General features: G+C 60.0%; 1 protein-coding gene across 1 annotated transcript in view; it reads right to left on the reverse strand.

Moving 5' to 3' along the window:
• Positions 1 to 266: 266 nt before the first annotated feature.
• SRCIN1 (SRC kinase signaling inhibitor 1) overlaps positions 267 to 22,722 on the reverse strand; it is a gene marked incomplete at its 5' end in the record, with an annotated part of 23,170 nt that continues 714 nt past the window's right edge. The window contains 18 exons of the mRNA XM_042893672.1: positions 267 to 604; positions 2,406 to 3,518; positions 4,909 to 5,037; positions 5,497 to 5,649; positions 5,734 to 5,888; positions 5,982 to 6,231; positions 6,602 to 6,914; positions 7,798 to 7,945; positions 8,498 to 8,628; positions 8,780 to 8,956; positions 9,076 to 9,253; positions 9,532 to 9,575; positions 9,679 to 9,771; positions 9,964 to 10,769; positions 11,164 to 11,257; positions 11,666 to 11,864; positions 12,163 to 12,355; positions 20,868 to 20,888. Of these exons, the coding sequence (XP_042749606.1) occupies positions 452 to 604; positions 2,406 to 3,518; positions 4,909 to 5,037; positions 5,497 to 5,649; positions 5,734 to 5,888; positions 5,982 to 6,231; positions 6,602 to 6,914; positions 7,798 to 7,945; positions 8,498 to 8,628; positions 8,780 to 8,956; positions 9,076 to 9,253; positions 9,532 to 9,575; positions 9,679 to 9,771; positions 9,964 to 10,769; positions 11,164 to 11,257; positions 11,666 to 11,864; positions 12,163 to 12,355; positions 20,868 to 20,888 (4,350 nt within the window). The remainder of the gene's footprint in view (positions 605 to 2,405; positions 3,519 to 4,908; positions 5,038 to 5,496; positions 5,650 to 5,733; positions 5,889 to 5,981; positions 6,232 to 6,601; positions 6,915 to 7,797; positions 7,946 to 8,497; positions 8,629 to 8,779; positions 8,957 to 9,075; positions 9,254 to 9,531; positions 9,576 to 9,678; positions 9,772 to 9,963; positions 10,770 to 11,163; positions 11,258 to 11,665; positions 11,865 to 12,162; positions 12,356 to 20,867; positions 20,889 to 22,722) is intronic.

Genomic DNA, 22,722 nt, shown 5'->3' on the forward strand with positions numbered 1-22,722 from the left:
GCGGGGAGGGGTGGTGCTGGGACCTGGGGCAGGAGAGGGAGGGAAGGAAGGAGCAGGATGGGGCTGTGGTACCCAGATTGCAATCGGTCCCAGTGACAAGGATGGGGATGGGGTCGGTGCTGGGCTGAGGACAGGCACAGTCCCATCCCCCAGCTCTCTTCTTCCAGCTGCTGTGGCCCCCACCCCATCCCCCCACCCCCCTCCTGGCACAGGGTGCATAGGGGACGCACTGCAGGGCTCCAGCCCCCACCCATAGCACCCCCTCCTCAGCACAGCTCCAGGTGCTGGGCTCCCCCAGCGTGGCACAGAAGTGCCTCCCGCACCCTCTGCTCAGCAAAGGGCTGCATCCCCCACCCCAGCATCCCACTGCAGTAACCCCGTGCCCACCGCCCCATAACACACAGTGCAGGGGGAGCAGGGGCAGTGGGCAGCCTGCTGCTGGGAACCTGCTCTAGAGATAGGCTACCTGCTGCTGTCCCTGGATCCTCATGTACTCCATCCTCTGCTTGATGTGCTTGCTCTTGTCGGGGCTGCCCTGCTGGCTCTGCTTCAGCCTGGATGCCGGGTTCACCATCTTCATGGGCGGGATGGAAACGCCACCACTCTGTTGGGACGGAGAATTTGGGGAGGTTACAAAGCTCGGAACAGGGGGAAACCCACAGCAGCACAAGCCTGCAGCCAGGCACTGTGGGATCCCAGTCCTCCCAGCACCACGGGGCTGCAGGGCTCTGCCACAGTCATGGCAGCTGAGGAGGGGTCATCAGCTCCGTGTGCCACAGGAGCCCAGGGAGGGGGCAGGACCCACCGCCAGCCCCTGCTGCCACGTACACAGGGGTGAGGAGCAAACACTGGGGGGTGGAGGGTAGGAGGAAAGCACCCAGCCCGAAAAAAAGGACAGGAGGCGACGGCAGGTGGAAGCCAGATTCCAGGTGGAAACGGCGACAGTGGGAATGCAGAGGTTTTTTATTAACAGGTTGCACGGGCTGAGATACAAAGACTTGCAAGAGCAGCAGCAGGAGGAGCGCTCTGTATTGGCACCCCAAAAGCCCACCTGCCCTGTGCCAGCCTGGACTGGTGGCCAAAGTGGCACTGCTGTGCTGCCCCAAAAGCACACGCACGATGCTCTGGCTGCACCAGGTCAGAGGCAGCAGGTTGTTTCTGGGGTCAGATCAGAAGCATTGCTGTCTGCATGGAATGTCAGTGCCTGTCCTCCTTGCCCGTGCTCTGGGACCCCCTCTGTGCTCCTTTGGAACCCCTGAAGCCATTGCACAGGGGGTCCATCTCCCACCTGCATCCCCCCACATCCAGGCAGGCGTTGGAGTGGGCCTGGTGCTCGAATTTGAGCTCAGAGCCCCTTCTGCCCAGCCCTGCTCTCAGCTTTGCTTTGGGAGCACGCATGCCAGCCACAGCCATAAATCCACCCCATGGCTCTGCTCCAGGACCCGACCACAGGAGAACCTGCAGCTACACCCACCGGAGAGGGCTGTTCCTGCAGTGAGAGGCCCGGTGCTACCAGGAAACAGGGCTGAGATAATTGCTGCAAATGAAAAAGGAGATTCATTCAGCAGCACTGATTGTTAATAAAGGAGCAGGGCTGACTTATGCGCAGCTGGGGGTGGTTTCTCCCCCCCCCCCCAACCCCACAGCCTTTTTCCAGTTATTCAGCAAGCCCAGTGGCTGCTGCAGATTCCAGCAGAAACCCATTTGGATGGCGCTGGGGAGCCTGAGCTGTGATTTAATTAGGAGAAACATCTGGTGCTCTGCAGTCACACCGTAACCGCAGCTCCTCGGAAAAGTGCTCGTGCAAAACAGGATGGAGAGGAGCGCTGCGTTCCCATTCTGCTCACCCAACACCACGGGCACAACCAACAGAGCTCATTCCTTGGGTGCCCAGCAGCCGGGACGGACCCTGAGGTGTGGGATGTGCACACAGCAGTTGCACTCGTAGGGTCTGAGGTGGCAGCCCCAGCCCAGGGGGGGTCCGTGCCCCCTAACCAGTAACAGCAGCAGCATGGGAGCCTTCCGCCACCCACCGCCTGGAGGGTGGATCGGCCCCCTCCAAAGCCAACCCCTGGTGGCTCAAATGAGGGCTCCTTTGCCAAATGCTGCTCCTGACACAATGGAGCTGCAGGCTGTGAGCGCAGCATTGCACCTGCATGGCACATTGCAGCCACCAGGGTGGGATCCAGAGCTGGTGCACAGCCGGAAAGGTGCGAGGTGGCAGTGGGCAGGTGGGTGCTGGTGCTGCTGCCTTTACGCATCAGCTCCAAAAGGAGATGGGTGCCGCACCTCAGCTCTGCCTGGAGGTAAAGTCACAGAGAGGGAGCAGGTGGAGGTGGAGGAAGAGCAGACATCAGAGCAGATCCGAGGGCAGAGCACGGCAAGAGGAGTAACAGGAAATAAACCTGAGGCGAGCCGAGCTGCGGCTTGGGAAGCAGAGGCGGTTTGGTGTGGCTCAAGGCTGGACTCTTGGCAGCATCAGCTTTGGTCTGGCTGAGATCCAGCGCAGTGCCATCGTCACAGTGCTCACTGTGCCCCACACCATCCTCAGACTCCTGGCTGGTATCCCTGGCTGCTGCCTGTCCCAGCAGTCCTGCAGGGAACGCAGCCTCAGCCGAGCGGTGGTTGCTGATCTCGCTGATGGTCATCTCCAGCTCACGGATGGTTTCTTCCAGGCTATCCAGTCTCTGGTAGGCACCTTCACAAATCTCCCTGCTGCGTGGTGACATGCTGTGCAGGGGGGACCCCTCTGCTTCGCTCCTTCCCTGAGGAGTGGGGCTGTGGAACCCCCCAGCTGCCATCCCCCCCGCTTCAGCCCCAGCAGAGCTCCGATCCTGCACTGCCACGCATGGCTGGTGCCCAGCCTGGCTCCATCTGCTGCCCTGCAGGCCTGGGGGGCACCTGGCTCTTGACACCGGTGTGCTGCCGTGCTGCTCCCTCCGTGCACATCCAGGAGGGAGGGATGCATCCTGCCCAGCTCCATCTCTGGGCTCTGCATCAGCAGGGAGCTGCGGGGCGATGCTGTGCCCTTCACCAGGGGGCAGTGCCATGACCATCCCTTGGAGACAAGGAGCCAAAGTGCACCGAGGAGAAACCTTGCTGCTGCCTTCGTGCCTTCTGGCAGAGCTTGGAGCAGGGTTTCCACTTGCTCCTCCTGCCGGCCAGCTCGCTCTGTGCTTCGGGACAGCCGGGACCTCGCCGTGTGCCAGGGAGAACCTGCGTGTCCTTCCCAGTGTGCGGGGTGCAGTGCTCAGGGGCTGCAGGGCTGTGGCTGGAGCACTCCCAGCTGCATACGGAGACGTGCTGGGGCTGCTGGCTGACACTCCACCTCTCCTCCCCACCTCGGCTGTGCGCTCCCCTCCTGCTCCTCCATGGCCAGCGGGATCCCTGTGCTCAGAGCAGTGCTGTTCCACTGCGGGTTCGGGTTCAGGAGACGGCGGTGCAGACACCCAGTGGGTGAGCACAATCTGCGGGAGGGAGAAAGCCCTGCTCCCCGGGGCTGCTGGGGCTGCCAGCTCCTAGGTAGAGAAGTCAGACAGATTAAGGGCCTGGGAGCAGCGTGGGATGCCGTGCTGGGGGCATGGCAGCTGCTTGGGGAAGAGCAGCCGGGTTATTTCGGGTCCTGCTGTGCCTCCAGGCATCGCTGCAAGGATTTGTTCAGCCTGGGAGGGGCTCCAGCACTCCCCATGGGTGTACACAGGGGCATGGCAACTTTAGAGGAGGTTTACGCTACAAGTGAGCTGGAGTCTTCAGCAAAACAGACCTGGTGCTGCTGCACCTCCCTGATGCGTATGGGAACCTGAGTGCCGTGGTCTGGCTGAGATTTCTCTTGCACCAGTACAACAGTTGTGTCAGAGCACAGTGCAGCCCTCTGCTGCTCATCCCCGTGCTGCTCTCAGCAGATCTGAAGGCAGGGATGAGCCCTTGCAAATGAGCTGCAGTGGGTGCCAGACCTTTAAATCCCTGAGCAGCAAGAAGTCACCTGGAACAGCCTGTTCTTCCTCCCCTCACCTGTCTGTTACAGTCCCAGGGATGTGCAATGAGCTGTGCAGCACCCAGGGGAATGCAGAAGGCCGTGCTCTGCAGGAGAAATGCTCTGACAGGAGAGCTGCTCCCCTCAGCTGCAGCAACGAGGCCTCTGCTCCACAGCACAGCACTGCCCTGAACAGGGGCTGCTCCAGCGCCTGCCCCACTGCTCTGCTCCATCTGCTGACACCATTGCTCTGCTCCGTCCTCACCACTTTGTTCCATTCCGTTCCCACTGCTCTCCTCCATCCTCACAACTTTGCTCCATCTCAACCACACTGCTCTGCTCCATCCCACCCCTGTTGCTTTGCTCCATCCCCACTGCTCTGCTCCATCCCACCCCCATTGCTTTGCTCCTCCATCTCTGCTGCTCTGCTCCATCCCACCTCCATTGCTCTGCTCCATCCCACCCCCATTGCTTTGCTCCATCCCCGCTGCTCTGCTCCATCCCTGTTGCTTTGCTCCATCCCATCCCCACTGCTCTGCTCCATCCCTGTTGCTCTGCTCCATCCCATCCCCACTGCTCTGTTTCATCCCATGACTGATGCCCTGCTGAACAAAAAGAGGTGAGATGCAGCCCAGGGCTCCCAGCATCCCCTCCCCTCCCTCCTGCAGTGCTGTGCATCACCATCTGCAGCCCCATTCAGTGCCATCAGAGCAGTGATTCCTCCCCCAACCTCTGCCCCAGGGCTGCAGCCCGGTGTCACATTGGTGCTCGGTCGGTGCTGCATCAGTGCCGCACGTGCAGTGGCAGTGAGCAGAGGAGTGAAGAGAAGCCATTAGTTGGTTAAACCGGATAAGGAAGAAGTGAGTTAAGAGATGGGAGAGGCGGTGGTTAAGTGCAGCCAGCCAGGAGGAGATCTGCAGGAGGAGGGATGTTACCTTCCATCCTTCGGCTGCAACGGAGGCTCCATTGGGCCACATGTCTGCGTGCCCAGGGGAGACGGCAGCCGCGAGAGGATCGTAACGGAGCGTGGGGAGAAAAGGGGAGGCAGAGCTTCTCTGAAACACCTGGGGAGTCAAACAGCTGTGTTGGAGGAGGGCAGAGATGGAGCCCAGCCAGGACAGGGCTCAGCACTACGAGGGGGCAGCCACTGGTGGGAGAGCATCATGCCGTCCCCACGTCACCATGGATGGAGCGAGGACGGGACAGCCCCCACTGTGCTTTATGCCCCCGTGGGTGGGATGAGGATGGGGACAGGATGGGGACAGTCACTGCAGTACTGAATGTGTCCAGGGATGGGGTGAGAATGGGGACAGCCACTCACGTCCCCGTGGGTGGGGATGAGGACGGGGGCAGGATGGGGACAGTCACCGCAGTGTTGCACGTCCCCATGTCCCCACGGATGGGGTGAGGATGGGGATGGCAGCCACTGTGCTGTTGTGTGGGGATCTCTCCCAAAGCTGCTCCTGCGGACGCCTGGAGTTGGGTGAGCTGTGCTTCCCGTGCCCCCACACTGCTGTGCTCACCTCCAGCTCCGCGATGATGCGGTCCTCATCGTCGTCATCTTTGATGGCAGAGGCGATGATGGGTGGGGTGGATGCAGGTCTCACCACCTCTGACACCGTCCGTCTCAGCTTCACCTGTGGCTTCTGGGTCTCCAGCTCTTCCGATTCTGCTTTCTGTGGGGCAGCGAGCGGTGAGGGGCTGCACCCACGGGGTGACCACCATGGGGTGACCACCACGTGCCCAGCCCCGCCACCCACCTTCATAAAGCCAGGCTCCTTCTTGCTGGTGACGATGACTTCGCCGCTGCGGGTGGTGGTCAGCCCATGGGATGAGGGGAAGCTCCGGCGGGGTGGCGGTGGAGGCGGTGATTTGGAAGGTTTCTCGGTGCGGTACCGCGGCACCGTCAGTTCATCTGAGCAGAAAGCAGAGCTGGCACCGAGCCTTGCCCCCGTCCGTGCCCCCAATCCTGCACAAACCCGAGGCAGCCCCCTTCCTCTCCCCATACCTGAGCCTCTGCGGCCATTGGCATCCACCTTCCCCGTGGATTTCTGTGCATGCTGAGGCTTGGATGGTTTATGCTCCGGCGTGGACGCGGCGCTGCTGCTGCCCGTGGTCTGCTTGTGCTTGGCAGCAAACTCCAGGTCGGGGATGGCCTTCATGAGCTCAGCCTGCGTCTCCTCCAGGAGGCGGTTGATGTCCTTGGCACTGTATTGGGTCAGCGCTGCCCGCTTCTCCTCCCAGTCCCTCTCAGCAGCCTGTGACAGCACGGCCCACTGCAGCCCTGCCCTTATGGGCAACGTGTGACCCCGCTGTCCCACCATCACCTCCCCATTGCCCCACTGAATCCCGCTGCCCCACAATCTCCCACAGCCAAGCCCACACCAGTGCTGCTCTAACTCAGCATTGAGACGTCCCAGGCTGTGCTGGAGCCCCCCCCCCTTCCCCTCGTGTCCCAGTTGCACGTTGCGTCTCCCCAGTATTTGGGGCTTTCCACTATTAAGACTCTCCATCAGCTCCAAACCCACTAGGGAGGATGCACCCCAGTTTCAGCTGGATGCTCCAGTAGGGTTAGAGCCATTAGAGGAGCCCCCCAGGCAGGACCCCCACCCCCCCCCAGGCTCTTACCTCCACAGACACAGCTTTGTCTGCGCTCTTCTTACTGGGCGTCTCAGGACCCGTCTGGGTTTTGGCAGGCACCATCTCTGGAGCCCGGGAAGGATTATTGCTCTTAGAAGGGTGGCTCTGGGTCTGGGGGGGGCTGTGCCCAAAGCTGGGCATGCCCAGGGGTTCAGTGCCAGCTGTCAGGTGGTGGAGGCTCACGGGGGGGCTCGGGGGCATCTCCAGCTCCAGCCCTTTGCTGAAGTCTGTCTCGGGGGCCATCTTCTTGGGGGATTGGCTGAGGTTGTTGGGGGGGGTCCACACGCCCTCATCCACTTGCCTGCAGGGGACAGAGGGAAGGCATTCATTGGGATAAGTGCTGGCGCTGGGTTACAGCACCGTCTTGGAGCCCTCTACAAATGCACGCAGCTCTGTGTTCATCTGCATCCCCAGTGTCTGCTCTCCCACAGCAGCGCGTGCCAACGAGCTCCTCCACCTGCCCGTCCCTGTGCACGAACCTTGCAGGAAAGCAGCTCTCTCCAAATTCCACCCCTCTGTCAGATCTGCCCAAAATCGCCCTTTGGACTCAGCAGTTATTAGGGGAGGAGAGTGACAGGTAGGCAGGTCAGTGTGCTGCACCATCAGACGAGCTCATCTCCATACAAAACCAGGCTAGAACAGCGCCCGGGGCGAGCCCAGCAACACAGCCTGCCCCAGCAGTGAGCTCTGCTGAAAGGTCTCCTAATGGGAACGGGCAGGTGAGCTCTGGAGATGGTTTCCTCCACCCCAACAGCTCTGCTCCTCAAGAATGAGTTTTCTGGCCCCGTTCAGTGCTCCCATCGCACCCAGATACGCGGCCACATTCTTCCAAGGCGATAAGGAAGGAGCTGCTTTCAAAGAGGGGCTCCCACATGCACACTGAGCAGCACTGGGGGCGTTAGGAATGGGATTCAATCCACTGGGGTTGGGCTTGATTGTTCCACTTTGGGTTATTCAACCATTCTTAACCATTCTTTTTTTTTTTCCTTCTGATTTCTGAGCAGAAAAAGGAACCTTTTGTCAATTGCTCTGGGAATTTTCATCTACAACTCAGACAGGACAGCAGAACAGGGGCACCCAAAGGCCGTGCGCCACGAGGTGCGCCCAGGACACCCGGCTATGGGAAGCCACGATGGGGAGGACACAGAGCAGGGGCAGCACCAGGGGTCGGGTGCAGAGCTCACCTGCGGATCTGGGTGAGTGTGTCAGTCACCGTCTTGCAGCGTTTCAGCAGCCCGTCGAGGCGGTTTGGCTCCTCCTTGAGGAACTTCACAGCTTCCACCTCCACCCGCAGCACCACCCGCATCTTGCTCTGCAGGCTGGGGAACTGGGCTGAGGGGACAGCGGGGTCACCGAGAGCCCTGCTGCCATCGTGTCTGGATGGAAGGGTCCCAGGGAGCCCGGGCTGCTGCCTCTTCACCTCCCTGCGCTCGCCATTCCATCACCAACCCACCTCCCATTGGCACTGACTGCAGCCCTCGGGCACAATGCTGCCCTAGAGATGGGCACTCGGTCACCAGGACCCACAGATGTGCTGCTGGGGGGACACAGAACAGCTCACTCCCTTTGCTTAGTGTCAGGCAATCTCATTGCAGGAGAGCAGAGCTGCTGCCACCCCTGTCCTGTGCCCTCCCCTTGTCCCCACTGTCCTCGTGTCCTCTTGCTGCCTCAGTGACTGCTGCCAGATCCGGAGCTCTGCCACTCTGCACTGAGACGTGGAATGGAGAAAGCTGCAGGAGCAGCAGAATAACAGCAGTGCGCACAGGGTGGGCGACAGCATGGGGAAGGGGCAGCAGTGCCAAGCACAAGCAAGCTGCTGGGAGGACTTGTGTTGATTCTGGTAGTTGGTGGAGCACTGATGCAGCCCCATGGCAACCCGCTCACCCTTGAGGTCTGTCAGCGTCTCCCCGAGCTGCTTGAGCACCACGGCCTTCTCCTCCAGCTCCTGCACTGGGATGAGGCGGTGGTTGTGCGCCAGATCCTTCTGGATCTTCTCCACTGACTTCTCCAGGTCACTGCGAGCACAAAGCAGGGCGGGTTGGCACCACGTCCCCATGGAAGGTGGGAAAACGAGAGCCGCGTCGGGGACCACGATGACACCAGGGATGGGGAGGAAGCGAACCAGGGAGGGGGGTGTGGGCAGCAGGGTCCCCACCCCGTGCTCACTTCAGTTGCTGGGTGATGAGCTCCTCCTCGTTCAGGTACCGCAGCCTCTCCTCCTCCACCAGGCTGCGCTGGCGCTGCAGCGGGTCCTCGTGTTTGCGCATGGTGTCCGTCACCCGCACGCTGATCTCCGTCTCCGTCCGCCTCAGCATCGTCTTCACCGTCTCCTGGTTCTGCTGCGGGGGGCGCGTGCGGGGGGCGGCAAAGCAAGGCTGGGTGGGCTGACCTGCACGAGGTCACCGGGAAAGGGGCATTCCCTGCCCCCAGGGGTTGGGTCGGGTGACCCCACGGTACCAACCTGCAGCTTCTTGAGCTGCTGCAGCTGGTTGCGGAGGTCGCTGGCGTTCTGCTGCAGGTCGTGGAGGTGCAGCTGCATGTGCAGGCGGGTGATGGCTGTGGGCTGCCCTGCCGGCGTGCTGGTGGCAGAGGGTGGGGGGGGTGCAGGCACTGGGGTCCCCATGCCGCTGCGGCTGGTTGCTGTGGGGTGGGGGAGACGAGAGGACGATGCTGGGACGTGGAACTGCAGCCTGGGTGGGAGGGATCCCCACAAACCCTCTCCTTCCCCACTGTGTCCCAGCCCAGCAGTGCTGCTGCTCGGTCCCTAGAACTGCCACCAACTCTGTCCTGGAACAAATGTGAGCCTGAAGCTCCCAGTGTGGGATGGGGCCCCTGGCGACAAGGACCCACAACTGCCCCAGGATGTGGGGATGACCACTGGAGGGGGGGGATCTCCAAACCTCTCCCCAGCCACTTACATGCTGATGGAGGAGTCCCACCATTGGTGGCTTCAGTCTTCTCACTGTGACAAAAGAGAGGAAGGGGTGAACATGGAGAGCAGAGGAGCGGCCCAGAGGAGCCCCCCTGGATCTCATTCCTGCCCCCTCTTCCCCCCACCTCCTTACCTGGGGGTCTCAGCCTCAGAACCACGGAGCAGGGCACTCTGCACCAGCCCCGTCAGGCTGGCGATCTGCTTCTCCATGGCCTCCATCCTCTCCCTGCGAGGACAGGGGGTGAGGGTTAGGAGTAGTGACACCCTTAGGGTTAGAGGCAGCACTTCACCACCCGACCCTGTGCTTCTGTAGGGCCGGCAATAGGGAACCTTGCCCCGCTCCCCAGTCATACCCAAGGACAACCCACCCAGCAGAGCCCCAATTCCACAGGGAAACCTCAGCAAGGCCCTTTCTCACCTCGTTTCCGTGTCCTTGGCTGGCACCGGGGAGCTGAACCCTGAGAGCGGACGGTCCCCAGGGCCAGGGAACAGCTCGGGGGGTCCTGCAGCACCGGGGTTGCGTGGCTTGCTGACGGGGCTCTCCATGAAGACAGAGGAGCAGGAATCCTTGCGGAAGGACTGCCGGACGGGTGAGGAGCGGCTGGGCGGCCCCGAGTAAGGGCTGTGCGGGCTCTGCCCCTCCACCATCTTCTGCGGGGAGGAGGGGGGCATGCGGAAACCCAGGCCGGGTCCGTAGGTATCGCTGTAGATCTGTGCATTGGGTTTGTACAGGCTGTCCTCCAGCTCCGTCTGCAGCGCGGCCGCCGAGTAAGTGCTGAGCGAACGCACCGAGCCCCGCTTGTACAGCCCCCCCGAGTAACCAAAAGGGTCCCCCATGCCGGCCAGAGACTGCGTGGAGGTGATGCTGAGCCTCCCCTCGTGCACCATGCCGTAGGGATCGGCGTACAGCCCCTCGTTCTTCACCAGCACCATGTTTTTCCCTGCCAGGTCCTCGTCGGGTTTGACGTCGCGACGTTCCAGGATGGCGCTGGGGCTGGGAGAGACTCCGGGTGCTGGGGGAAGGCTGGCCAGGCGCTCGCCGTGGTGAACCGGGCTGCCGGCGTAGGAGGGTGGGCGGCCACCACTGTAGGACATGCGGGAGCGGGAGGGGGACGAGGACTGCAGGACGGGTGGGGGGGAGCCTGAGGCCAGGTGGGGGGCAGGAGACATGTTGTTCAGGCGGCGGGTGGGAGAGGATTCCCTGGAGGTGTAAACCATCTCCCGCTGTGGAAAGAAGGAAGGATGGTCAGCACTGCATCCTGCTGTGCCCGGTCACCTTCTCCCTGCCTTGGGGGTGGCAGCCCTGAGGACCAGCAGCCCACGTGTCACCCCCTGGCTTTGGCAAATGGCAGCTCCCTCTTTCTCCTTCAAGAGCGGGATGATTCATCGTGATGAATCCCCTAATTATTGCATTGATGACACCCTGCTGCCAGGCCCCAAACATCCATTCTTGTAAAGCAACGCTTAACAATGCCATGACTGGGGAAGACGAATGGCAGCCATGACTCCTCCCACAAACACATGCAATCACCATGCCCTCCTCATCGCCCTCCTGCCTTGCACCAACCCCAGCCCCACACCGGGGCGCTGCCCACCCCCCTGGTCCCCAGCCCCTTACCCTCAGGTCACCATTGGTGATGTGCGAGGCAGGGAATGAGGCATAGAGCGGCTCTTTTCGGTATATTTTAATGATGCTTCTGTCCTGGATGTCGCTGGAAGGAGAGGCAGAGCCATGAGGAGAGTCCCAGCAGTCGCACAGGGCTGCACCCGTGCTGCTCACAGAGCCCCAACCAACGTCAGAGGTCCCAGGGGAAGGTTTGGTGGCCGTGCCCAGGCAGGAGGCACAAGACAGCAGCAGCAGGGGCTGCTTTGGCTCTGCAGAGCTGAATGAGCACCACCTGCCAAGGAGTCTTTTCAGGGCATTGCCACCAACCCGAAGCCCTCCACCATCACCAAGGAAACCCTTTCCCATTGCAGGGGTCATCCCACCCCCACTGATGTGGACGGCAGAGAGGCTTCCATCATCAGCATGGCCCTGAGATGGATGCGCTCAGTGCTCTGTGCCAGCAATCTGGGTCTGAGTGCTCCTGAGCTGCCCCCCAGGTCTGTCTGTCCCTCACCGGACATCTTCCAGCTCGTAGAAGACATTGCGGGATTCGTCCTTGATGAGGATGGCGGTGTTGGGAGACTTCAGCATCCCCATGGTGAGCTTCTGGGGGAACATGTGGACGATGAGGGCGTGCAGGGTGTCCATGCTGCTGATCTCGTGGGTGATGTGCACACGCCTCGTCTCATCCCCAAACTGCAGGAAGAGGACCCCTGGAAGCAAAGCGAGCAGAGAGCAGTGGGGTTGAGCCAACATCCCCACAGCTGCTGGGCTCACACGTCCTGGTGTGATGCTGCACCGTGGGCAGGGGGTTGCATTTCCCAAAGCATGGATGCAATCAGCAATGCTGCACCATGGGGTTGCATTTCCCAAAGCATGGATGCAATGAGCAATGCTGCACCGTGGGGTTGCATTTCCCAACGCATGGATGCAATCAGCAATGCTGCACCGTGGCAGGGGTTGCATTTCTCAGTGCACGGATGCAATAAGGCTGGGGCAGTGCTGGAGTACCTGGAGAACGCAGCTTCGTCTGGCTGGTGGAGCGGGACAGAGGCAGGCTCTGCCGAAACCGGTTCATCCTATTGAAGCCCAGGGGCAGCTCTGCTTCCGACATGGTTTCCAGGGATTCAGCCGAGGCGAAGGAGAGCTTGGCTTGATCAGCCAGGCCAGGCTGGGAGCCCTGTGAGTGCCGGGAGCTCCTGGTCTGCAAGGGGAGCAGGAAGGTGAGAGCCCAGCACCCATCCGCGCCCTGCACCCACGTGTATGGCCACATACCCCTAACCCCATAGCCCCGCACTGCTCACATGTGTTTTCCACATTTCAAAGCCATTCCAAGCAAACCACTGCAAAGAAACCCAGCGCTGGCTGGCTGGTTACAGAGCCAGGAGTCGCACGCGAGCACAGGAATAACCTTAGCAATTACAGGAGGTTACACATCCATTACGCCAATGAACCAGCTCCCGGGATACATAAATGCCCAGCTTCTCCTAGAAGCAAAGCAGCACTGAGGTTTATGGCTGCCTGAGCAAAGGGAAAGTAATGGGTTTGGGTTTACAGCAGTAAAAATTTAATATGCCAGGAGTCCAATTTCACACGGCCAAGCGTATTTCCTCTGCATAAAAGTTGAGGGTACGGACACGGGTGTCGTGAGCTGATATCTGTGGGTTAAGCAAAAAGGAGTGCATTGGGAGGAGTGATTGGACAGCCCCTGAGATCAGCACTCAGCACCCAGCACAGCTCAGCTCACAGCTCAGCACCCAGTGCATCGCCCAGTGCATTGCCCAGCCCATCACCCAGCTCAGCACCCAGCTCAGCACCCAGCCCAGCACCCAGTGCAGCACCCAGTGCATCACTCAGCTCAGCACCCAGTGCAGCACCCAGTGCATCACCCAGCACAGCACCCAGGGCATCACCCAGCACAGCTCAGCATCCAGTGCATCACCCAGCCCAGCACCCAGTGCATCACCCAGCCCAGCACCCAGCACAGCACCCAGTGCATCACCCAGCACAGCACCCAGTGCATCACCCAGCCCAGCACCCAGGGCATCACCCAGCACAGCTCAGCATCCAGTGCATCACCCAGCCCAGCACCCAGCACAGCACCCAGCACAGCTCCCAGTGCATCACCCAGCACAGCACCCAGTGCATCGCCCAGCACAGCACCCAGTGCATCGCCCAGCCCAGCACCCAGTGCAGCACCCAGCACAGCACCCAGCACCCAGCACAGCACCCAGCACCCAGCACAGCACTCAGCCCAGCCCAGCACGGCTCCATTTCCCAGACACACATTTAATGCTGGCAAATGAACCCAGGAGAACAAACAGCTCCCGGGGTGTGGAAAAGGCGGCGTGGAAGGGACAGCAGCTCTTTTCTAAGAGCCAAAAGAAAAATCAATACGGAATGATAACAGCCATCATCGTCATTTAAATTAGACATTAATTGGAGGATTTAATTAATCCTGCGGGGCGGGGTTTTCTAGAACTTGAAATGTTCTCGCTGTAGCTAATTGCTGGAAAATTGACTGCTTCGTTTTGGTGGTGCTGTTTGAAGGCAGAGCTTGCAGGCAGCACAGATGCTTTGCACGCTGCCATTAGGAGAGGTTTCCTGCAGGAGGGGAGCGGGGCCAGAGCAAAGCAGCACTGCACGTGGGGGGGCCCTGCAGCAGCAAAAGATGGGGGGGCTCAGGGCTGACCCCCATCCCCAGTGCTCTGTCACCCCGGGGGTGAGGTGGGGGGGTCTCTGGCTCTCTGTATCCTCAGCACAGCAGGGTGGTGGGGATTGCTGTTGCCATGTAGCATCGCTGTTGCTATGGGACGTGGTGTGTGAGCATGGCAGCACTGCGCCCTGCTGCACTCTGCAGGGAGAGCTGCCCACCCCCCTCCCTCCCCCCAGGTGAACCCAGACCCCTCCTGCCCTCTGCCCCACAGCTTTGGCTGACCTCAGGTAATTAAGCTGCTCTGATGGAGCTCATTGTGGCATCCACCAAAAAAAAAAAAAGGAAAAAAAGAGGTCAAGATGAAAATTAATGGATTTTTAGCCCGGAAGGGACTGTTCTGATCATTAGCCTGATGCTCAGCCTCACGTGCTCAGACAGCAACCCAAGCACGGACCAGCAGCACTACACAGCCCCCAGCACACCCCTCTGCAGGGCACCTCCATGGCACGCATCCCCCTACGTCCCCAGGACCCCCAGAGCCCCCCCCATGGCAGCCCCCAATGCTGGCCACCCCACACCCCCAGGACCCCAGCATTGCCCCTGCAGTGGGCAGTGGGGCAGAATGGGTGCCTCGATCCACTTTGTGCTGCTGTAAGAGGGGTGAGCAGACCCTGATGCTCTGGAGGGGGGGGGGCTCTGCCCTTTCTGTCACATAAGGGGGAGGCACCCGCAGGGTTGGGACACCTGCAGAGCACCACAGCCACATCCTTGGCCTCCTGTGGACCATTAATGAGCTGACTTCAGGGGAATTGTGTTTTATTGCAGTGCCTCACTAATGACTTATCCCTCTCTCAGGTAATAAGGCTCAAACAAGCATCCAGAGCCACGCTTCTCCTTGTCTGGAGATGCCCAAGGGAGTTGAATCCTGCCTTGCTGGGAGTCAATGAAGGGTAGGGGGCACCCACAGAGCCCTTGTGGGGGACACCTCACCTGGCCAAGCATTGCCAGGGCTGCGTGCAGGGCGCAGGCACAGAGCATCCATCGAAACCCGACATCAAACCCAAGCAATGACTCCAGAATGGAAACCTGATTCCCTTCCTGGCCCCCGACCGTATCACACAGCTGAGGAGTGAGATATCAAAGCACACAGCAACGAGCGGAATATCCTCCTTCTCACAGAGCACCTCTCATCCCAGGGGCCTTATCTACCTCCATGCTGTTGCTGTGCTGTGGAAGGAGCTGATGCTGGTGGCCATGCATCCGCTGCTGCCTGACCCCAGGCTGGGTGCAAGGTGAGGGCACCCCAGCTCCAGCAGCACCGTGGAGCAAAGGCATTGGGTCCCCCAGGGGCAGCTTAGCCCCAGCTCTGCCCCCGAGGAGCCCCACATCTCCCCATACCCCAGGCATCGAGACCCTTCCCATGGTGCCACGAGCAGAAGGATGGAGGGGGAGGAGCCCCCCCGGCTGCCCCTGCAATGCCGTGCTGGGAGATGACCCATTTCTGCCTGAAATTGCAGCACAGGGTTAATGCAGCTGGAGCTGCTCTGCGCTCTTAGGAGTTCAGGGGCAGAAGGTGAATGAAAAGCAGAGGAGTGCTGCTGCCCAAAGCAAAACAAAGCTGCCCAAAGCAAAACAAAAGCTGCCCAAGGCCACAGGTGGATGGTAACGCTGCAGCTCCGGGCACAGAGTGGGGAAAGGAAGCTCTAAAAGCACCCACAGAGTGGGGTGGTGACGGGCACTGAGGTCAGGGTGGCTGCAACCCCCCTCCTGCAGCAGTGGGCACAGACCACCCCCCCATCCTGGGTGCTGCTTTTGGTTCTGTGTCTTGTGTAAAAGAGGTGGGATGGGGGAAGGGGGAGACTTGGGGGGGGGGCTTTGTCTTTTATCTCCCCGGAGCTAAAAATAAGCTACAATTAAGTGATTCTTTCAGCTCTAAAACTTCCAACAATCCCTTTCCTGTCAGCGCTGAGGCAGTTCCATTCTATCTGCCTGGCTGGGCAAGGATGCTGCTCTCCTCCTCCCACCCCCTCCCTCCCCACTCCCAGGTTCCAGCTGTGGCTCCAGCTGTGGTCAGAGGATGGGGTGAGGTGGGGGCAGCGATTGGACCCACAGCCATCCCCCCATCCCACTGATGGAGAGCTGGGATGGAGGCAGGGAACAGGGAAAGGGAGCAGAACTGGGGCAGAGGAGCAGCGAAGGGCTTCACCCTGCCCTTCTGAAAGAAGAACTGAGAAAAACACAGGGACACAGCAGAGCACCCAGAGTCGTTCCCACGCATGGCTCACAACCCCCAGCCCCAACCTCACACCTTAACTCGGCTCTCTGCTGACCCCCCAACAATCAGTGCCCCGCCTCAGCCATGGGAAGAACACCATTTGCAACACAGAGATGAAGCTCCCAGCTTCCCCCCCCCCCTACCACCACCTGCAGCCCAGCCCTACCCAGCCCCCCTTTCCCTCCCCACCAGCACCAACCTGGCCTTGCAGTGGGCTGGGATCAGCCCTCGCCGTGTTACTGCTGCAGGCAGCATCCAGCCCTGAGCGCAGCCCCTCCCCAGGACCCTGCAGGCTGGGCTGGGCTGGAGCCGGGCAGCAGCATGGGGGAGCTGCAGCTTCCCCCAGCCCTGCCGTGCTCACAGCACATCGTGCTGCGCTCACAGGGATAATGCACTGCAAAGTGCTGGGGGGAGCTGGGCTCAGTGAGCATCGCGCTGATGCTGCGGTGGCACGGAGCCTGGCGGGGTCCCCCCCAGCTTCCCCAGCCCCTCTGCGTTTCCTTTGCTTCAGGATAAAGGAGAAGGTCTCTGAAATCCAACCCAGCTTGGGCAGCAGCTGGCATGGAGCTGGTGAGCCCAGCCCTGAGCCAAGCACCACGACTGGTTATTTACTGCATGCGCACAGCCCGGCTGCGGCCCCTGGTTGGACACGGATCTGGATTAACTCCCTGTAATCCCCTTCTCAGTACTTAATCCTGCATCTGAGTGCAGTCCCATCTGGTGGAGCACTTCGTTCTCAGGACAGGGACCGGAGCTCAGCACTGTGCTGGATGGGGCTGGGCTGGGAAGGGGACCCAACCAGGGAGAGGGGAGGGGGGGACAGGTTGGCACAAGCCATGGGAAGGTATGGGGAGCACCACAGGCACGGGTGGGGGCAGGACGGGGGCAGTGGGACCCTATGTGGACTGAGGTCTCCTCATGCTCTCCATCATGCTCCATCTTCTGGCCCATCCCCAGCCACAGGCGCAGCCCTCAGGGACGGCGTTGCAGTTCTGCCCTAAAATCCCACACTTTGGCCACCTGAGCTGAAGGTGCGGCGCTGAGACCGCGATGCTGCAGCACCGCCTTGATCAGGCGAGGCCAGGGATGGGCAAAGCAAAAAGTGCACAGAGCAGAGCTGCCAAGAGCATCTCAGCTCCCAGGAGGGCAGACCTCAGCACCAAAGAGATGGAGGAACCCAGCTGACACAGCCCCCTCCACCCCACGCACCTGCAAAAGCCTTCGCATTGACACTGCATGTAATCCCCAACGCTCACAGCGTGCCGCTCAGAGCCCCATTTCATCCTCCTGTGATGCACTCCTTGGAGGGCTTCCATGGCACGGGGACACGGAGCTTGGATTGGGACCCCTTGGGACATGCAGGGCTGCGGCCGCTCATCCCCACGCTGCCAACAGAGGGTCAGCAGCAAGCAAAGCTGTTAGCAAAGCTGGGAGCAAAACAACATCTGTGCCTCCCGCAGCTCTGCTGCTGTCGACGCTTCCAAGGAAAATTTAATTGCAATTTTGAAGGTTTTTTTTTCTTTTTTTTCTTTTCCTGAAGCAGGAACAGAAATTGGAGGGTGGGGATTTCTGGATGTTCTGCCTGCAGTGCCGCCTGCCTCGTCCCGTCCTATTGCTGCTGTACTGCAGCCAGGCCGGCCTGCATTCACAACTGGGGTGCTTGGGGTTGGGCAGGGAGCCCTGAAGCACAGCACTGGGAGCGCTGCTGCTGCTGCCCTGAGCAGCTCCCACCCATCTGCAAACAGAAGAAGGAAAGACGAAACCGATGCGCTGCGTCACAGAGCGCTTCATTCATTCATTGCTAACGAACCCTGCTCATCCTTCATTATTGATGGGTCAGGAGTGGAAGGTGGCACGGTCTGCTGGCAGAGCCCAGGTAATGGGACACGGCCCCTGCGGGCTCCTGTGGCTGCACAGCCCTCGGGGAGCATCCTGGGGGCAGCACACACTGCAGCAGCCCCTCCTGCACCCCCAGCTCCCTGCACACCAATGGCCACACTGAGCCTCGTGCGCTGCTCCGGCGCAGCCCAGAGCACTGAAGCTCAGCACGAATCAATCCAGCGGGGGATTGTGAACCTCCTGAAGGTGCACAAGAGTGGAAAAAAAAAGGAGTGAGAACTGGAGGAAAAGTGGGGCTGAGCACCAAAGGTGGATGAAACCACAGGGCCAGGGTGCTGCTCCGGGTGCTCTGAGCGCAAAGCAAAGGCGGTCAGGGTGCACCCACCTATGGGGTTCCCTGCATGGCCATCCCTCCCACCCCACCTGCATCTCACCCCCGAACCAAAAGCGCCCCTGCTCACGGCACAGCAATAATTCACCCAGCGCCTAATGCTCACCATTTTGTCAGGATTATCCCGATTAACCCAGCATTAATCCCGATCTCAATGTTAACAGGATTAGTGTCCCAATCGGATTAGCCTTTTAAACCAGACCCCTTGACTAAAGGAAGGGGCCGTCCCGCCAGATGTGCGCAGCCGCCAGATGTGCACGGGATGGAGTGGGGTTCCCCCACAGCATCACCTCCCCAAACTGCTGCTTGCTGCCCAATAGGGTGGGATGGAGCAGCAGGTGCTCCTAAGGAACCCCGGAGAGCTGTGCCAACCCAGCACAGGCAGAGCTGGGACAGGGACACCCCACCTCCTGGTGCTGGGGGTGACTCCCATCCCACGGGAAGGATAAGCACAGCCACCCTACAGAGGAAGCCTGGCTGCTTTTCCTGAGCTTATTCCTCCCAAGCCTGAAAGAGGCTCATCCAGGAGAAAAGCAACGGGAAAACAGCAGAGATGAGTGTGATCCATCCTTCTGAGCTGTGCCTGCGGATGGGGTTGTGCTGGGGATGGGCGACAGGAGATGGATTTGGGGTGAGGGCAGCATCCTGCCTCCTCAGGGCTGTTTTACCCCACTTTCCCCCCCCACTCCCCCCTGCATCCAATCCTCTGCTCAATGGTGGTGCTGCCTCGTGTGACAGCATCTTCCAAAAATAAGCAAATTACTGCATCCTTCAGGGCTGCCGGGGAGCAGAAGGAAAGCTGGGCAGGAGAAAGCAGCAAGAAGGGGATGGGAGAGAAGGGGACGAGGAATTGCAGGGGGCTGTGCTCACACACACACAGGTACCCTCAATCTACACCAGTCAGCAGCAGGGCTGGGCTCTGGGAGCCATCCCAGCCTGCAGATCCCAGGAGGAGGGTCCTGAACAACCCAAAAATGCAACGGGGATCGCTCTGGTTGTGGGTGCTGACAAAACACGTGGCAGGGGGGCTCAGGGACTGGCAGATAAGTCAATGAGATGCCAGGGCAGAGGGCTCAGGGATGCACTGGGGCTGATTTAGAGGGCAGACACACAATGGGGTGCAGAAGACCCTATGGCTGGGGACAGACCCTCTCCACAGTGAGACCAGGAGCATCTCCTCATCTCCATCCTGAGCGTGGCAAACCAAAGCCCACACCTGGAGAGCCCCAAATCTGCAGCCAGCAGCTGCCTGTGGGTGAAAGGGGGGACGCAGCAGGGACACAGGGGTGAGGGGAGCAGGTCCTACCTGGGACCCTTTGTGGCTCTTTCCCGTAGGATGGTGGCTCCCTGGCCAAGGAGGGGGGCACAGCCAGGAGACCCCAGGACACACGTGGCCGCGAGGCAGCCTCCAGCATCTGCTCCACACATCAGCCTAGCACAGGGCTCCCTTGACACCCCAGGTCAGCAGCTTCCAGGTGCAGAGCACCGGGCAGATTTGGCTGCACACAGTCCCACATGGGATGCTCTGCCTGCAATGCAAAGCGCTGCTGGGTGAAGCAATGCTCCCTGCATACACCCAACTGCTCTCGGGACAGCTGGCGCTAAGAGCTCATCCCCATTTCATTCCTTACAAGAAAAGAAAGGGGGAAAAAAAAATAATAATGAAAATCAGAGCTTTTGTGCCACCCCTTCAGGCCCAGGAAATGTCAGAGCAGGGAGGACGCAGACAGCTGGATGTGCACAGAGCTGCCGCTCGCACGCGTTTTGCACTGCGAGCACTTCAGGAAGGAGCACTGGGAACAAGTGCTCATATTATGTGTTTGATGACTCCTCAGCTCGGAGCTGCCAGCCGAGCACAGCGCCTGTTTTATCCACAGGAAGAGCAGACCCACCAAGACGGCGTGCCAAGGTCAGCCGGCAACGCTGCCGGCCTTGAAGCGCTGCCATTGCAGCCCCGTGAGGAAGAAGAGGAGGGAGGAAGGCAGCTCTGGGCCACGCGTTCTGCACCCCCAGGCAACGGGGTGACGGCCTGCAAGGCGCTGGGTCTGCTCTGTGCAATGCTGGGTGCAGGTATTGGTGAGCACCGCATCCCTCGCCGCTCCTCGGCTGCGCTCAGCACCGACCGACTGACCTGGGACCCACAGCCACCCTACCAACAGCCATAAGAGCACACGGGAGTCAGGCAGCTGTCCTGCTGAGCTCAGAATCCACCCGCAACGGGCTTTGCTCTGTCCTTTTCCTGCTGTTAAGGGGACGCGGCCCTCATCCCTGCAGCAGTGAGGCGACTGCAAAGCAGCACGGATCGCCTGCGGCCCAAGTGAGGGCAAGGCACGGATTCCTCTCACTCAGGGAACAGTTTCACCTCCACACAACACCTCGACCTGGAGCATAAGAGCCTTCTCACGAGCTGAAGCTGAGTAATGCACCTCTTTGGCACAGCAACCCTGAGCACAGCCCCCCAGCTCCCACCCCCTGCATGGACACAGATGAGGCACAGGTGGAGAAGTGCATGCACGTCAAACCAAAGCATGACCAAAGAAATCAGAAATACTGACCTTAAAGCTCCAGTAGTTGGGCTGCTAACGACAACAAAATAAAGCGACGAAACGAGGGAAAACAAACAAAACAACAACAACAACAACAACAGAAAAGAAAAAAAGGAAACAAACAAACAAAAAATACCATTAAGATTCTGCTTTGAGTTTCGTTTTCCCTTTGAGAATTGCTGACTGCGTTCAACCTGCTCTCCTTTCTGCTCAGCATCCCCCTCCCTGCAGGCAAGGGCTGGGGATGGGGTTTGGGGGGGGCTGTGCAGGCAGTGAGGCGTGCAGCTGAGTGCAAAGGGAGCGTGGCTCAGCCCCATGCTCACCACCCAGCTTGCTGCCAGGGAGCCAGAACGGTTTTCAGTCTTAAAAGCATCTTAAAATCCCCCCTTTACCCCCCCCTTCAACCCTGCTTGCCCCTGCTACCTCCCTCCGGTGCTTCTTTGCAGCGTCTCCACCGGTGTCATTGCAATGTGCTGCAGCCAGTGATGGGAGCTGGCATCGGTTGCAGCCCTGCACGCTGCAAAGCACTCCCCAGACACCCGCTGATGAGCATCAGGAATGGATGCAGAGCTCCCAGGGATGCTCACAGCAAAGCCTCACCGAGGGAGCTGCCCCCAGGACGGGGCTGAGGATGTGCCACGAATGGCTGGGGTGGGAGGAACGCCTGCAGGGCGGCTTCTTCCCCCCCTTTTATTGGGATCAGAGTTCTCGGCGGCTTCTCTTTGCCTCCCTGCTCACAGCCACCCATCTCCCCACCGTGCTCAGCTCGCCCTGCAGAGCTCTCAGCACCAAGCAGGTTCCCTTCCCAGGACCCTGTGCTGCCCATCCCCGTTGCTGTGCTCTGGGATCACACAGGAGCTCCCATCAGGAAGCTCTGTTTCCATCCCGGGGCATTAACCCTTCCCTGACCAACTGTGCAGGACTCAGCTCTGTGGACATAAACAAACCCTGACAGTGGGAACAGAAGCCTGCCGTACAAAAACACAAAACCTTCTCCTAAATCCCCTTTTAGACACACCTACAGCCTCAGCAAGATGCTCTTATCCCAGTGCAACGTCCTCCTCGATGCACTGACATTAATATTCCACCAGACACGAGCAGACCCACAAGTTCTGCATCAAACAAACCGAGGCTGCTTTGGGAGTGATTCAAGCCCAGCGCTGCTGTTTGCTCACGCAGGCAAGCCTGGAGGCACAAAGGTCTTTTCCAAGGGCACGCTGTGACTCAGAAGCAGCACCAGGAACAGAAGCCCACAGACAGCAGCCACAGGAGCCACCCTGGGCACAGAACTTGCCCAAATGAGAGCTGCCTCCAAATGCCTTCAGGTAGCGCACAGACCCAGCGCTGAGCAGGGCAGCCCTCAGCCCAGGGATGTGGCTGCAGCCCCTCGACCCCAAAGGACCCAACCCCAAACTGGGAGCGGATGCTCTCGAATGGCTCCTTCTACCCCTTCCCTCCGCTCCCTTCATTTTGCTGCTGAAGAGCCGCAGTGATTTTCCCCATCCCCAATATTGCTGATCCTATCTCACAGCAGCCCTCGGTATGCATTTTATTTATTATTTTAGGATGACTGGACAGGCTTATCACAAAGCCCATCCATTACATCCCAGCCACATCCAGCTCATCTGAACCCCTCCCCTGTGCCAGGGCAGCAGGTGGGGAATGTTCTAGAAGCCACCACAGGCACCCAGACTGCCCCACAGCCGCAGCTCCGTGACCTCAAAGTGATGCTGATGGTCACAGAGCACAAAACCCAAATCCTTGCCCAAACAGAACCAGGAGGGCACCTCTGCAGGTGGCTGCATGGCTCAGTGCTGACCCGTTGTGCACAGGAGCCAAACCCCATTGGGTTGCAAGGTCTGAG

This window comes from Lagopus leucura, unplaced genomic scaffold, assembly GCF_019238085.1.
Source record: "Lagopus leucura isolate 7727_CA_CO unplaced genomic scaffold, USGS_WTPT01 259-1_obj-0_obj, whole genome shotgun sequence".
Lineage (NCBI taxonomy): Eukaryota > Metazoa > Chordata > Aves > Galliformes > Phasianidae > Lagopus > Lagopus leucura.